The sequence below is a fragment of the Haliotis cracherodii genome, unplaced genomic scaffold (assembly GCF_022045235.1).
Source record: "Haliotis cracherodii isolate W230 unplaced genomic scaffold, xgHalCrac1.p SCAF_19, whole genome shotgun sequence".
NCBI lineage: Eukaryota > Metazoa > Mollusca > Gastropoda > Lepetellida > Haliotidae > Haliotis > Haliotis cracherodii.
Window position 1 is genome coordinate 19,628,266 of NW_027266274.1, and position 17,190 is coordinate 19,645,455.

The 17,190-nt window shown below is 42.2% G+C and overlaps 1 protein-coding gene across 5 annotated transcripts in view; it reads left to right on the plus strand.

Moving 5' to 3' along the window:
* LOC139466846 (1-phosphatidylinositol 4,5-bisphosphate phosphodiesterase delta-1-like) overlaps window positions 1-17,190 on the plus strand; it is a 102,281-nt gene that overhangs the window by 23,812 nt on the left and 61,279 nt on the right. For 2 of the 5 annotated variants that reach the window (XM_071248579.1, XM_071248580.1), the window contains exon 1: window positions 8,905-9,748. The exons of 2 other annotated variants lie outside the window; for them this stretch is intronic. In XM_071248579.1, coding sequence (XP_071104680.1) covers window positions 9,661-9,748 — 88 coding nt within the window. In that variant the 5' untranslated portion in view covers window positions 8,905-9,660. Of the gene's footprint in view, window positions 1-8,904; window positions 9,749-17,190 lie in introns of those variants that run through there. One more of the 5 variants, XM_071248583.1, reaches the window with a different exon arrangement.

Genomic DNA, 17,190 nt, shown 5'->3' on the forward strand with positions numbered 1-17,190 from the left:
TAAAATACAATGTTACATGATTTTGGAATATATAATTCCTGGTAAGAAAGGTAGTTTCTTCTGATCATTGCATTGAATTCTTTTTAGTTATATTATGTATTATTGGGTATTTTTAACTGTATCACCTGTAGATCTGGGAGAAACCTTGTGGACAGCTAATTGCACAGTAATCTTAATCTTTGCCTATAAAATAATGCCTATCAGACCAGGAAACATATCATTTAATGGGTAAATTCTCATCATCATGGAGCAGTGATGTTTTATCGGAAATATCATCCATCACCTGTTTGTTCACTGTATGATGTAGTGTTTTACTAGCTCCAAAATAAAACATCCCCAAGAGGGGGTAGGGTGGTATGCATAGGTATGCAATACTTGACAGTCAAGACAATTTGATAAATGGTGGCGGTCTGCAAATAATCGAGTGTGGACCAGACAATCCTGAGACTGACATCATGAACATCGATGTAACTGGCATATGATGTAATGCATCAAACATCCATCTTTGGTTTAATTTTATGACACTTATTAAGTGCATGTGGTTTTCCTACCCTGAAATAAACCTTATAAATAGCTCATGAATATATTGCTGCTTTTCCATAAATTAAATTTCTGTCTTTGTCACTCAGTCATTGATGTAGGCACATCAAGGTCAGTGTAACACATTTGTCGATTAATCCTTTCAAATCTCAGATTGCCCAATATTGATCCATGATTTATCAGCACTATACTCAGGTACCCTTCTGCAGCCTGTGGCATCTAACTAGGCTTCTTCCAACATTTCACTCACTCACTCACTCAACCACTCACTCACTCACCCACCCACCCACCCACCCACTCACTCACTCACTCACTCACTCACTCAACCACTCACTCACTCACTCACTCACTCACTCACTCACTCACTCACTCACTCACCCACCCACTCACTCACCCACCCACCCACCCACCCACCCACCCACCCACTCACTCACTCACTCACTCACTCACTCACTCACTCACTCACTCACCCACCCACCCACCCACCCACCCACCCACTCACTCACTCACTCACTCACCCACCCACCCACCCACCCACTCACTCACTCACTCACTCACTCACTCACTCACTCACTCACTCAACCACTCACTCACTCACCCACCCACCCACCCACCCACTCACTCACTCACTCAACCACTCACTCACTCAACCACTCACTCACTCACTCACTCACTCACTCACTCAACCACTCACTCAACCACTCACTCACTCACTCACTCACTCACTCACTCAATCACTCACCCACCCACCCACCCACCCACTCACTCACTCACTCACTCACTCACTCACTCACTCACTCACTCAACCACTCACTCACTCACTCACTCACTCACTCAACCACTCACTCAACCACTCACTCACTCACTCACTCACTCACTCACTCACTCACCCACCCACCCACCCACCCACTCACTCACTCACTCACTCACTCACTCACTCACTCAACCACTCACTCACTCACTCACTCACTCACTCACTCACTCACTCAACCACTCACTCAACCACTCACTCACTCACTCACTCACTCACTCACTCACTCACTCACTCACTCACTCACTCACTCACTCAACCACTCACTCACTCACTCACTCACTCACTCACAGCCTCTGTACCTGCCGTACATGCATGATGTGGCTGACAGGGATGTAATGCCAGCTGATTCAGGAGGAGACTGAAGTCTCGGATTATAATCAGCTGATTTCTGCACTGGGAATTAACACTGACCCAGGTTTGCTCCTGACTGAGTATTATGTGCCTTCGGGAAATAAAACGTTGCTATAATCTGATCCATGCCAGTTTTATCATCTCTTGAGGATGTTAATTGCATGAAAGTTGTAAGAAAGCTGATAATCTATTTATATCTCACATTAACTCAAGCTGTACTAAGGTATAATGGAGGTGTTGTTTCTGTTCTCACAGTAATTACTGTAATACTTCTCAGTGGAAGTAGGACCACGTAGATAGTCTTCCTCATCACCTTGGTTCTGATCAAGGTCACTTGCTTCAGTGTTTCCTGTATGATTCCTACTCAGGTACGGGTGCTGGGTGCTGGGTGCTGGGTGCTGGGTGCTGGGTGCTGGGGTAGTCGTGTAGTCTCAACGTTCACGCGTCACGCCGAGCACCCGAGGTCCATTCCCCAAATGGGTACAATGTGTGAAGCTCATTTCTGTGATATTGCTGGAACATTGCTTAAAGTGGCGTCAAATCATACTCCCTCACTCACTCACTGGCATATCCAGGCAACATGCTTCAGTGTTAGATCTATTGTATAACAACTTTCTGTTGGGGATGTACTTATATAACAACTTTCTGTTGGGGACATACTTATATAACAACTTTCTGTTGGGGACGTACTTATATAACAACTTTCTGTTGGGGACGTACTTATATAACAACTTTCTGTTGGGGACGTAGTTATATAACAACTTTCTGTTGGGGACGTACTTATATAACAACTTTCTGTTGGGGACGTAGTTATATAACAACTTTCTGTTGGGGACGTAGTTATATAACAACTTTCTGTTGGGGGCGTACTTATATAACAACTTTCTGTTTGGGATGTAGTTGTATAACAACTTTCTGTTGGGGAAGTACTTACATAACAACTTTCTGTTGGGGACATAGTTATGTAACAACTTTCTGTTGGGGGCGTACTTATATAACAACTTTCTGTTGGGGACGTAGTTATATAACAACTTTCTGTTGGGGGCGTACTTATATAACAACTTTCTGTTGGGGACGTAGTTATATAACAACTTTCTGTTGGGGGCGTACTTATATAACAACTTTCTGTTGGGGACGTAGTTATATAACAACTTTCTGTTGGGGACGTAGTTATATAACAACTTTCTGTTGGGGGCGTACTTATATAACAACTTTCTGTTGGGGACGTAGTTGTATAACAACTTTCTTTTGGGGAAGTACTTATATAACAACTTTCTGTTGGGGAAGTACTTATATAACAACTTTTTGTTGTAGAAATTTAACTTTAAGAATTGACTTTCACTTTGTGTGAGTTCATTGGAGTATGATTATACTATGAACCTTTGTAGAGTGAGGGGCAGTAGAGTGAGGGAGAGGAGAGATGTCTGTAGTTGGTAATGAACCTGTGGCGGTTGGTTGATGGGTGATATAGAGATGTGTCAAATAGATACTATGATAGTTGGATGTTCATTTCTTTGTTTTGTTCACTAGGAAGGGTCGTAGTGAGGATATTCGTCATGCAGTCAAACTCTCTGACGTTTTCCAGTGTGTGTTAAAACATTGAGTTAAGATTAAACTATCCAAATGATCTGAAACAAAGGTTCTGTATGTTTTCATGACAGGAATTCCAAGGAGGTTCTCCAAGGAATGTGGAAGTAGTCAGTGTTTATGTCATTTCAAGTACACAATCTGAAAACTTATGAACGTCAAATTGTGTTATTCATACGCTTATGAAAGTCAATATTGTGGTCATGTGACCGACCTCTCGTCCAATGGAAAAGCTGTATATTATGAAAACTTCACATTAAAGAATTATTTGCATAACAATTTTCTGTTGGAGAAATATTTGTATAACAACTTCCATGTTGGAGTATATAAGCATGCTGTGTTTGAATGGACAGCGTTATTGTCTTGTAATGGCATGAAGCTGCTTCCAAAGTTGGCGGAACCCATGCCTAGCAGATCTATAAATCTGTGAGCACCAGATGCTCCTTGCAGATAATGTCTTGTGTCTCCCATCACTGCTGCTCTGTTGGACAGCCATGGTGTGTGGCAGGCAGCTGCCTGACCTGGTGGTGATCCATGGACAGCAGGATACACAAGGCATGCTCTACTAGGGCCAGGACAAGTCAAAGTTTACTACCTGGGTACCTGCTGTAGGTCTCAAGACATGGGTAGAAAATGTCTGATAGGGAATTGTTTGACCAGAGCCCTGGCAAAACGTATTTTGGTACACTTTAAAATGATCTGGTCATGCATAACTGAAGTCAGAAGGAATATGTGTATAGTCCGAAAGAAATGTGAACATTCGTGACCTGTTGTGTATTCACAGAGTTATAGATAATATATGTCTTTAAACACTATATCACATGACTAACCATGGGTCCGAGTAGTCCTGTGGGTACCTGGGTCCTACTCAGGACCCAGCTGACCCGAGTCCCCGAGTTGCCCATCCCAGCCCTACTCTCTACCCCTACAGTGGAGTGTTATGACTTGAGTGATCTATGAAAGATGGGCAGTTCCACGAAAATATCTAAGGACAGCAAGTGAAGAAATCCAACAATTTCTGAAAATCAGAATCATGTCTTTATGGAAATGTTATGAATACAAAACAGAAATGTAAACAATACTATCTAAAATCCCAGTATCTATCCCCCTATTCACACAGGAGTCCCAAAGAGGGGCAGGTCAGTCGAGAGTGGTGAGGCAGAACACCACGAGGGAGAAGAATGACACCTCCCAAACAAAATGGCCAACTGTTGGCTACGCACAGACATAGTCAGTCCGTCTGTGAAGCCCATCAGTAGGCGGCCAGGTATCAGCAGCTAGTCAGTTTGTTGTGTGTTCGTGGAGATTGATAGAGCAGCTAGTCGGTATGTTGTGTTCGTGGAGGTTGATAGAGCAGCTAGACGTGAATCAAAAGGAAAACCTTCCCTTCAGAAGTTGGTGTCAGTTGCAGTTCATGTCGACTGCTGAGAGAGAAAAATGCCAGGCTATTAAATTATTTTTCACATGACTTCAGCCATGATGGGCTGTTGTTGATGTTGGGCCATTCCGGAAAAACTGCTGAGTGAGAGAATATTGTTGCATGCTGAGTCAGCAATAAAGCAGCTTGACTCAGAAAAGGGCGTGGCCAGTTGGTAGATTAAGCAGCATCTCACATCATCGAGGTATGGTGTCACACAACTGGCTGAAACATAGAGAACGAGTGTTGATATTATTTTATATCAAAAGACACTCGGATGAGATTTTATTTATCATCCAACATCATTCTTCCAAATTTTTCAGTTTGTAGACAGTAATAAGCAGTGTCTTAAGTGTAAAAAGTACTACTAACATCTTCAGTAGCCAAGGCATAAGTGATGTCATTTGATTGTGATGTCATGGTAACAGACAGACACACAGACAGACACTGAAGACACAGACAGACAGATAAACAGAGACAGACACACAGATGCACACAGATACACACAGATACACAGACACACAGATACATGAAGACACACACAGATACATGAAGACACACATACACATACATACAGACAGAGACAGAGACACACATGAAGCATAATTCTTGGGAGACATACATTAATATGGGTTCTCACTTAAGTTTCACACAGATACATGAAGACACACATACACATACATACAGACAGAGACAGAGGCACACATGAAGCATAATTCTTGGGAGACATACATTAATATGGGTTCTCACATAAGTTTCACACAGACAGACGGACAGACGGACGGATGGACGGACAGACAGACAGACACATGACGCATAATTACTTTTATTAGCTCCCTTATTTCTGCTTTAAGAGTATTGATGTCTGTACCTTTCCAAGACTGATTCCTATTGACACACTGTGCTTCCTCATAAAGGCGAATTTCAAACTGTTGATCAATGTTTGGTGTGTGTCAAGCCATCTTCTCATAGCAACCCTAACAGTTCATGTACAGCTCATAGATCATTTGTTTACACAGAGCTGAGACGACACAGTACATTTTGCTGTCCCGCATGTTGTCAATAGCGTGTCTAAGGGAGACTGAAGTTGGTGTTTACCCATGTTGAAACTGACATGAGTGCAACAGACTTAACTGTCAAGGTGTTTAAAGGCCATACCGGGTTAGTCTACATGTTGTACAGATGTGTAAAGCTTTGTCGAAGTTGAAGCAAGCAAACTCTATGTAAATATTCACCTTTGTGTTGCATCCAGACTTGAATATTTAGACTGTGATATATACATCTAATTTTGCACCTTGACTAGTTTGACCTAGAAAATCTGAATGTGAAAAATAACAATTAATCTATGAATACATAATACCATCTAGACATTGGTCAAATGTAACAAATGTTGTATTTGGGATAACACTTTCTCAGTAAAGTACAGATTCTCCAATCTGTACTTGACTTTACTGAGAAAGTGTTATCCCAAATATAACATTTGTAACAATTAATCTGGTCAATAGGGGGCAATATGGACAAACAATGTTTCATGGGTGGTACTGTCTGAATGGAAATGAAATGACACCCACCTACCCTTGAACTCCAACCCATCCAATCACTCACACAATCATCCAGGTGATACATAGAATGTTTCAGAGACGACCCACTCGTGAAGATCCAGGGTAGAATAGGTCTTCAGCAACCCATGCTTGCCATAAAAGGCAACTATGCTTGTCGTAAGAGGCGACTAATGGGATCGGGTGGTCAGGCTTGCTGACTTGGTTGATGCATGTCATCGATCCCAATTTTGTGGATTGATGCTCTTGATGTCAATCACTAGATTGTCTTGTCCAGACTCGATTATTTACAGACCCCTGTCATATAGCTGGAATATTGCTGAGTGCGGCGTAAAACAACAAACCAACCAACCAAATCAGATATGACATTATTCAACACAGCATTAAACATCCTCAATCCTCCAGAGTAATAATATATACTAAACAACAAAAGTTCCTGTGACACCAATATTTTAGTGTATTTTTCAAACAAGTAAAGTTTGGTTTTCAATATTGTAGTACATGTATGGAATCAAGTCACAAATCGCAACTGCTACAGAAAAGCATGCATTTCAAGCAAAAGTTGACTTTTATGCAAGCCCCATGCATTTCACTACCCAAGAATGGGTATGAAAACATGTGCGTTAACGGGATTCCATATGCATTGTTTAGCCTCGTGCTGACAACAACCACTCAGAAAAACAACAAAATTATGCAATTATTCAACTTTACGAAATGCCACGCCTGTCCGAAAATGAGCGTCTGCGCGCCATTGGTATGCTTGAAGCAGGATGGAGTCAACGTGATGTTGCAAGACAATTTAACGTCCACAGAAACACCATTTGGTGTTTATGGCAACGCAGGCAACAAACAAATGCAGTCAGAGGCCATCCTCTGAGTGGCAGGCCACGCGTAACCAATAATCGACAAGACAACTGGATTCGAACAACACAACTACGAAATCAATTCCAGCCAGCAACAGTGACTGCAAGAAGCATCCCTGGCCTTCGATGAATATCTTCACAAACCGTACGCCGTCGCCTCAGATGTGCAGGGATTGTCGCCAGAAGACCCGCCAGACGTCCCATTTTGACGGAAAACCACTGTCAAGCACGGCCATGCAGTGGGGATAAGTTCTATTCACTGATGAGTCTCGTTTTCACCTCAGCCATAGCGATGGACGGATTCGAGTGTACCGACGTCGAGGTGAACGTTACGTCAATCATTGTGTCATGGAAGAAGATCGGTTCGGGGGGCGGCAGCGTTATGGTATAGGGTGGGATTACAGCAAGACAGAGGACCCATTTGATAGTGGTAGAGCGAAATCTCAATGGACAGTGCTACCGTGACGAGATCATCGGCCCTGTTGTTCTACTGTTTTTGCGTCGTCATGGCCCAGGCATTACCTTTCAATGCCCGGCCTCATATTGCTCGACTTGTTCAGGATTCTCTTCAACAAAACAACGTGAATGTCATCCCCTGGCCGGCTCGCTCCCATGATCTCTAACCAATCGAGCACATGTGGGATGAGATGGATTGGCGCCTTCGACGTCAACCACGTGTTCCACAGACACTCCAGGAACTTCGAAACATGCTCCAGCATATATGGACAGATATTCCACAGGACTTTGTTCGACGCCTGGTCCATTTCATGAGACGAAGATGGGTTGCTTGCATCGCACCCAGAGGTGGACACACACTATTGATTTGTAAATTGACATTTTGGCATGTTCATGTTTTTTATGAAATCACACATTTTCTGAAGTCAGTATGGCCAAAATGTTTCAGATATGACCCTATTCAACACAGCATTAAACACCCTCAATCATCCAGAGTGACATTTAGAGAATATCACAAGTGACTTTTGGTATAAAGTTTATCAACATGAGTCAATGAAAGTTGAAAACTCTGAGGCTTGTACAATGATGTCACAATCCAATGACTTCACAATCCAATGACACCACAATCCAATGACATCACTAATCTCTCTCCCACTGAAGCTGGTTAGCTTCATACACCCACGACCCTGTTTATTACTGTTTACTTGCAGAAAAAGGTGGAAGAAGGATGTAGGAGGGTAAATAGAATCTCACCCTTGTGTATTTTTATAACAACTATATCAAAACTCGATAAAAGTGTAAAAAATTCTAGGGAAGCCTAAGAGTCCTAAACTGTTGACTCTTGATGCATTTGATGTCAATAACACTCGGGCGAGATTCTCTTTATAACCCTGTTCAACACAGCATTAAGCCCAAGTTCCTTTCTAAAGTCATAAATCATTAATTGTCTACCAGTATATCATATTGATAACAAGTTGTAATGTTATCTAAACTGCTATGTACAAATATTCTTATCTATGTGACCTTGAACTTGAAGCGTAAGTAACATTGCCACAGCTGGTTGCCCTTTCATTTTAACAGCCTTGCACTGAATCCACACATGCACTGCTGTAGCAATGAAAACACCATCCACACTGAACACAAATCTAACTTCAGTGGTGCATATAGCTATATACACTGATATACTGTCCAATATACACCGATATTCCCAGGTATGTCATGGTATAATGACTATATACAATCTCATACTGTGAGATAAGAATGTTTGAGATTTGACCTATCAGGGGGAAGGTCTGAGTGAGCTATATCTGGCTGCCTTCACTCTACCATGTGTGTTTGTGTGTGTGCTTTTATGTAGTTTGCTGTGGACAAGTTGCAATACAGGAGTAAATATATAGGACTGTACCTGTCAGGTTGGTCTGCAGTACATGTATCGTGACCTGTCAGGGTTGATATCGTGCTGTAAGGCTTGTATATCTTCACAGATGTCGATCTATTTAGAGCAGTGAAATCGTATCAAGACTTGATAACAGGATTTATAACATGCATTTGGGCTTGTGCTCGTGATAGGCCTGGATTTATTCATCGACGTGTTTGTGTAGACTGTGTTACCTGTAACGGATCTGTTGTTACCTCTAACGGATCTGTTTTACCTGTAACGGATCTGTTGTTACAGACACCATGAAGTGAAATGAACAAGTTGACACATGAAAGTTACAAAATATGAGTGCATAATTCAACAAGTCTGCAAAGAGGGTTACAATATCACTTTGAATTTAGGTTCTACTTTTGGGACTGTGGGGCATTGTGGTGTTCAACAGGTGATATTGATGTTTACCATATCAGGAAAAATGAATATCAATGGTGACTGATAACGCGATTGATAAACAGTGAAAGTGTGTTTGATTTGTTCACGGCTGATGTCTGAAAATATGAACACTGACACCTCATTTGCGCTGATTGGAAGTGATTGATACATCATCAGCTATTGGGGCTGACAGTCATCGACATTGCTTAAACCTTGGATTCTTGTCTGACTTTGAATTCAGGTCAAGTGTACGTGTATTATTCATCATGGATTATTTATGTGGGACCCGAAATCGTCGACCTTCAGATGATGATGTTGTAGGAGAGTGGTTTGTTCTAGGGTCCCTGGTTCCAAGTAAGTATGACTGAATAAAGATGGTCATTTTCTTTCACACTAACCTAAAAAGATTTGAGTTTGAATCTGTGATGTGCAGGTTTATGATCCTTGGTTTGTCAGAACAATACCCTTCCTAGATCCAATTCCACAAAGTGATCTAAGCGCTAAGTTGATCTTTACTCCCATTCTTTAGCACTGACTTGCGACAGTCGTAGTGCTCAGTATCGCTTTGTGGAATAGGGCTCTGTAGGTTTAACAAAATTAATAAACATCTACAACCTGAATCAACCCTGTACAGAATTACATCCCCTAGCTATGCCAGGATCTGCTGAGATTTAGGTTTTAATCCCTGATTTCACCAGGGTGGTACAGCTTTAATTTCCATCTCACTGTGACCTGGTGTAAGTGAATAGTGTTGAAAATAGCGTAGTGCCAACTTATTGTGAAAAGATTATGCTATGCAATAACCCAATGTACACCATGAACCCCAGACCCATTGAGATGAGACACTCCTGCAGTGAAGGCTGATCTGACATCTAAACCCCAAACTGTTGCCGGAAGAACAGCCGCTGCAGATAGACTGGGACGGGGCTCTTATTCAGGCTATCCTTCTCAACAGCCCCTGATACACTAAAAAAGACATCAGTGCATCAATGTAAATTGTTACTATTCCATCAAATAGACAGATGCATCAATGTAAATTGTTACTATTCCATCAAATAGACAGATGCATCAATGTAAATTGTTACTATTCCATCAAATAGACAGATGCATCAATGTAAATTGTTACTATTCCATCAAATAGACAGATGCATCAATGTAAATTGTTACTATGCCATTAAATAGACAGATGCATCAATGTAAATTGTAACTATGCCATTAAATAGACAGATGCATCAGTGTAAATTGTTACTATGCCATTAAATAGACAGATGCATCAATGTAAATCGTTATTATTCCATTTAATAGACAGATGCATCAGTGTAAATTGTTACTATTCCATTTAAAAAAACTAATGCATCAATGTTAATGATTTGTGTGGACAGCAGCATCCTTACTACTTTCTTATGGATGTAATAAGGTTGCCAAGTGGTTAAAGGTTTGCTTGTCACTACAAGGGCCCAGTTTGATTCCCTATATGGGTGCAATGTCTGCACTATTCGTTGTGTCCCGGCCATGGTGTTGCTGGTGTCCCGGCCATGGTGTTGCTGGTGTCCCCACCATGGTGTTGCTGGTGTCTCGGCCGTGGTGTTGCTGGTGTCCTGGCTGTGGTGTTGCTGGTGTCCTGGCTGTGGTGTTGCTGGTGTCCTGGCTATGGTGTTGCTGGTGTCCTGGCCATGGTGTTGCCGGTGTCCCGGCCATGGTGTTGCTGGTGTCCTGGCCGTGGTGTTGCTGGTGTCCCGGCCATGGTGTTGCTGGTGTCCCGGCCATGGTGTTGCTGGTGTCCCGGCCATGGTGTTGCTGGTGTCCTGGCCGTGGTGTTGCTGGTGTCCTGGCCATGGTGTTGCTGGTGTCCCGGACATGGTGTTGCTGGTGTCCTGGCCATGGTGTTGCTGGTGTCCCGGCCATGGTGTTGCTGGTGTCCCGGCCATGGTGTTGCTGGTGTCCCAGACATGGTGTTGCTGGTGTCCCGGCCATGGTGTTGCTGGTGTCCCGGCCGTGGTGTTGCTGGTGTCCCAGACGTGGTGTTGCTGGTGTCCCAGCCATGGTGTTGCTGGTGTCCCGGACATGGTGTTGCTGGTGTCCCGGACATGGTGTTGCTGGTGTCCCAGCCATGGTGTTGCTGGTGTCCCGGACATGGTGTTGCTGGTGTCCCGGCCGTGGTGTTGCTGGTGTCCTGGCTATGTTGTTGCTGGTGTCCTGGCCGTGGTGTTGCTGGTGTCCTGGCCATGGTGTTGCTGGTGTCCCGGACATGGTGTTGCTGGTGTCCTGGCCATGGTGTTGCTGGTGTCCCGGCCATGGTGTTGCTGGTGTCCCGGCCATGGTGTTGCTGGTGTCCCAGACATGGTGTTGCTGGTGTCCCGGCCATGGTGTTGCTGGTGTCCCGGCCGTGGTGTTGCTGGTGTCCCAGACGTGGTGTTGCTGGTGTCCCAGCCATGGTGTTGCTGGTGTCCCGGACATGGTGTTGCTGGTGTCCCGGACATGGTGTTGCTGGTGTCCCAGCCATGGTGTTGCTGGTGTCCCGGACATGGTGTTGCTGGTGTCCCGGCCGTGGTGTTGCTGGTGTCCCGGCCGTGGTGTTGCGTGCGTTACATGTGGTGTAAACAAAAACAGCAGGAAGTCCTAAGCACTCACTTCAAAGACATGCCTTGTTTCATGCTTTTGCAATAAATATTATGCTACCCCTGAAGATCCGGGGTAGAATGGGTTTTCAGCAACCCATGCTTGCTGTAAAAGGCGACTAATGGGATCGGATGGTCAGGCTTACCGACGTGCTTGATGCATGTCTTTGCATCAAAATTGCGTGGATCGATGCTCATGATGTCAACCACTCGATAGTCTGGTCCAGACTCAATTATTTACAGACCGCCACCATATGGCTAGAATATTGCTGAGTGTGGCGTTAAACAACAAACAAACACACCATGGCTGGAATATTGCTGAGTTAAACAACAAACAAACACACAAACTATTATGGTTCAGGTTGATGTATTCCAGAAAATACTTTGCAGCCGGAGGAAGTCTAGTTGGAGTGAGAACCACATGTGTGTTGACTCAGTGTGTTTTCCTTGTCTACACAGGATGGTCCAGTCTCTTTTAATGAAGGAAACATTGACGGATGTGAACATTACTGCAAAACCATATGTCTGTGTACATGTCAGACTGAGTTAGTGCATCTCAAGTCAGTGGTGTGACTTCCAAGCAGTCTGTATTAGTTTGTCTTGGCTTTCAGAAAAATTGAAAATATAACTCAATTACAGGAACCATGTTCCAGTTGGTTTTGTTTCCCCCGAACAGGTGACAGATGAACCAGAATATGTGCACACTTTATTTATCTATCGACTTTGACTTTCGTGCACAGGCTGAGTTACTGTTAAAGTGGCAGAGTGTATTGATTGTGAATCATTGAAGCACACCTGGTTACACTTGCAACAATGTGGATTGTTGATTGTATGGTTAAGTGTCTAACTTTGATGTCACATTTGTGTAATATAATTGAATTGTGAATTTTTAAAATTTCTGAAAAAATGTCAAAGCCAACTCTTGAAATATTACTGTTAGAATTGGCCTTGATGGCGTGTTATATGATACATATGTGGGGGTCATCTCAAAAATTTTTAGTGGTTTCTGTTCACGTTTTATTTTATAGTTTGTTTCATTGAGGATGTCAAATATGTTGCTTCAGATTATATAATGGACAGAAGAATTAGGAAGTGTGTATAGTTGAATGAGTAAGTAATCTCAAAAGGGTTTATTATATTTGTCCATCCATCTTGACATACAATCTTATATTCACCAAGACATATATTATTCTATTCACTGTGTTATACAAAGTTCTATCCATCCTGACATACAATCTTATATTCACTGGGACATACATTATTCTATTCACTCTGTTATACAAAGTTCTATCCATCCTGACATACAATCTTATATTCACTGGGACATACATTATTCTATTCACTCTGTTATACAAAGTTCTATCCATCCTGACATACAATCCTATATTCACCAGGACATATATTATTCTATTCACTCTGTTATACAAAGTTCTATCCATCCTGACATACAATCTTATATTCACTGGGACATACATTATTCTATTCACTCTGTTATACAAAGTTCTATCCATCCTGACATACAATCCTATATTCACCAGGACATATATATTATTCTATTCACTCTGTTATACAAAGTTCTATCCATCCTGACATACAATCTTATATTCACCAAGACATATATTATTCTATTCACTGTGTTATACAAAGTTCTATCCATCCTGACATACAATCTTATATTCACCAGGACATATATTGTCCTATTCACTCTGTTATACAATATAAGTTGTAGCAAGGTCACTTGTTGTAGATGGGGTTTTATGCATCCCGCTCTAGGTTTTATACCACTCGGGTCCGGCTCATGGTATTGAACCAAGCGAGGGACACATAAATCCTCATGTACCCTGAGTGATCCTGCTACAACAAATTTATCTTACCGATATGTTTTAATATGACATTGTAAAATAATTCAAGTGCATTCAAAATTGATAGAAAACAGCTGTTCAATTGAGCTGAGGTTTGCTTGCGCTATGTCACGTGACATCCATTGGCTCGGAAAAAGTGTGCAGCTTTTTGCTTTGAAGCGGGGTATAAAGGATATATTCTGTCTCTCAGAAATCCTTGTGCAGCAGGTAGTGCTCTAGGTGGGGTATAAGAGATTTATTCCCCCACTGAGAAATTTATTCCCCTCCGTGTCGGATTACACAGTATTTTATCAAGATCACATTGACCAATCAGATCTCATCATTCTGACATGGAGGTATGGTCAGGTTCTATCCACTCTGTTATGTTTACTCTGAAAATGTGTATATTCACCAGCTATTCAGCCCCATGTTTATATTCATTCTGACATCGGATCCTATAACCACGTGCCCTATTTGCATAAACTGTGCAACTGCATAACAAATACATCGTCTAAGATAGTTTAAACAAGGTTAACATTCATGGTCATGTTTTGTTACGCGTCAAAGCTAGAATATTTTATGGTATAGTTATGGTTATATTGAACAACATTGGCAAGTGTCGTGCTGGTGGTGGTGGACAGTGCGATGCAGCAGCCATCCATTGATGATGATGACATGTATCCTGTGGAGGATCCTCACACGGTCACTGATGACAGTGAGTATATCACTGAATAGTCTTCAAGAGGGTCAGGGTGGGGGATCACAAGTCAGTAAAATTTTGGCTCTTTGGTCAGCAGTCCTTATATTTTTGGCTCAGTCGGTAAAAATGTCATGAACTGGTTTTCCACTTCATATTTTAGTCAGTATCGCAAAGTATCGCAAAGCAGTATCTAAGATGTGAAATTATCTCTTTGAGAATGTGAATCGTCAGTCTATAGGAAAACATGGGGACAGTGGGTTCTGCTTTTGTTTCATTACTGCAATTTGTGTATTGAGATGGGATTTTGTATCAAGATTAGATATTTTTTCAGCTACAGCTGCAAAAAACAATTTTTTTAAATTTAAAAGTATGATGCTGATTTTTTTCTTATACATAATAATTATTGTTTTTACAAATTTTCAGGGACAATTTGTTTTCATTAAATCCCAGGCTACTTCCCTAGAATATCAAATGGTCGGCCCTTTAGACAGAGTGGATATGCGTATGGGACCAGAAGAAACTGTCAGAATTTGAATTAGACATGTTGGATGTGTCAGAGTGTGCAGTACTATTACTCCCCTGAATAATGAACTGAAGAAGCTGGTGTTTGTTATACCTGGATATGAGTACACACTATACAGGCACACACAAGAATAACCACTGTTGACCCTTGTGTCCTGATAATACCAGAGCAGCAACTCAATGCAGCAACTCAATGCCGCAACTCAATGCCACAACTCAAAGCGTTCTTATGTTAATTAATGTAGTGTGCCAGTGAATGGCAACACAGAAATGGCATGCTTAACATATTTCTGTATGAAGTATAAATGTAAACAAGCTGGTTCAAGCAGGTAGTATGATTGTTATCAGACTTGGGGTGGGTTCCAGTCAGGAAGACTGTCCTAGGGTTACGTCTAGCGGACAAGTTTCTCTCTCTCCTCAAGGCTGCATGATGTCTACTGAGTGATGCCCCATGGCGACCCTCCATGGCCTGCTGGCTAGGTGGCTGGACAGCGTTGTGGGTGATAACGGCAGGATATTGAAGTGATCCTAGCGCTAAAGTCAACATGGGTTGTGGCATTGTTGGGCAGTATTTGATACAAACAGCTACTCTTTGTTTGTTGATGGAAGGGTGACAGGATTAATCTCAGTATGGTTCGCTTACTCAACACAATGGTTGTATGTTTATGAACTGTAGGTCCCCCACCAAGTTTTATGTTTCTTGGCCCGTTCCACAAAGCGATCATAGCGCTTTGATGATCTTTAAGTAAAGGAGTTACGATCACCTTAGCGTTAAGATCGCTTTGTGAAACGGACCTAAAATGACGCAACAATATGATTCACTGACAGTCAGTAGAGGGGATTAAAAATTGTCGTCTTCATATGTGTTAGTTGGAAGTCCATCACAATATTGTTCAAAGCGGTGTTAAATTCAACTCACTCACTCATTTACTCATTACAATACAAGATAAACAGCAACAGGTCCACTCTCTGACCTCACTCATGAACCTACTGATTTACTGTCAGCGTGAGGACTTTTGTACAGTTGACAAAAGGCTCCATCGTCAAGTACAATTTTCACTTTTGTTTTGGGGATGCCTCTAACTCAGTCTTCTGCATCTCTCCTGGTCAGTTGCTGTAACAACATTGTTACCTGATTACATCTACTTAGTTTTAAAACATGCACTTCCTGTTCATTTATATTGAGAAGACAAAGGTGGGAGCACCAGTTTTTCCAAACAGTAAAAATCATAATTAAAAAAATCTCACATGTGAGATGAGAATGTACACAAAGATTTCTTTTTGGGGATTCCTCCAACTCCATCTAAATCTATCCTGGCCAATTGCTGTAACAACATTGAAAGGAGTTGAAATGCCTATGCTATACTCAGCATCATTCACACTTGAGGTGCAGTGTATCTTTCTGTAGATTCTGTGAAAGGGGGAGAGATTCTGGGAAGTCCTTAAAATCTACCCCGGGGTAGATTCTGGGAGCTCCCAGAATCTACCCGGGTATACTCTGAAGGGTACTCGATTTTGGCAGCTAACACCGGGTTTGATTCCTCACATGGGTACAATGTGTGAAGCCAATGTCTGGTGTCCCCCCTCTGTGACATTTCTGAAATATTGCTAAAAGTGGCATAAAATCTCACTCACTCACTCACTCACTCACTCACTCACTCATCAATGTACATATGTACCATCAATATTGCTGAGTGCAGCATTAAACAGCAAACAGAGTAACTTCTAAGGTGCCACACTGGGGTGCCATGATGACATGCAGGAATGGTAGTTTAGTTAAAGCAAGTTTTGTTATCAATTTAACCTGTTGAAGCATTGCAGCCTTCGACACATGACAATGCATTATGGGTAGATTTTGACACGTGATAGTTCTGTTGACTGGTGCCAGGACACGGAACCAAGAGACTGATTGTTGATCAAATTAAGTCTCCCGAGCCAGGTAGAGGGATCCCCGAGTGGCACCAGCATGGAAGCAATAGCGCGTATGTTGATAATGGCAAGGAGGTGCGCTTCTGACGGACTAGAAGGTACTGCAGATGATTAGTAATACACAGCAAATATTACACTGCCTGGTGCGTGTCACTGCCTAAGGTATTGATAAGGGTCAAATAATAA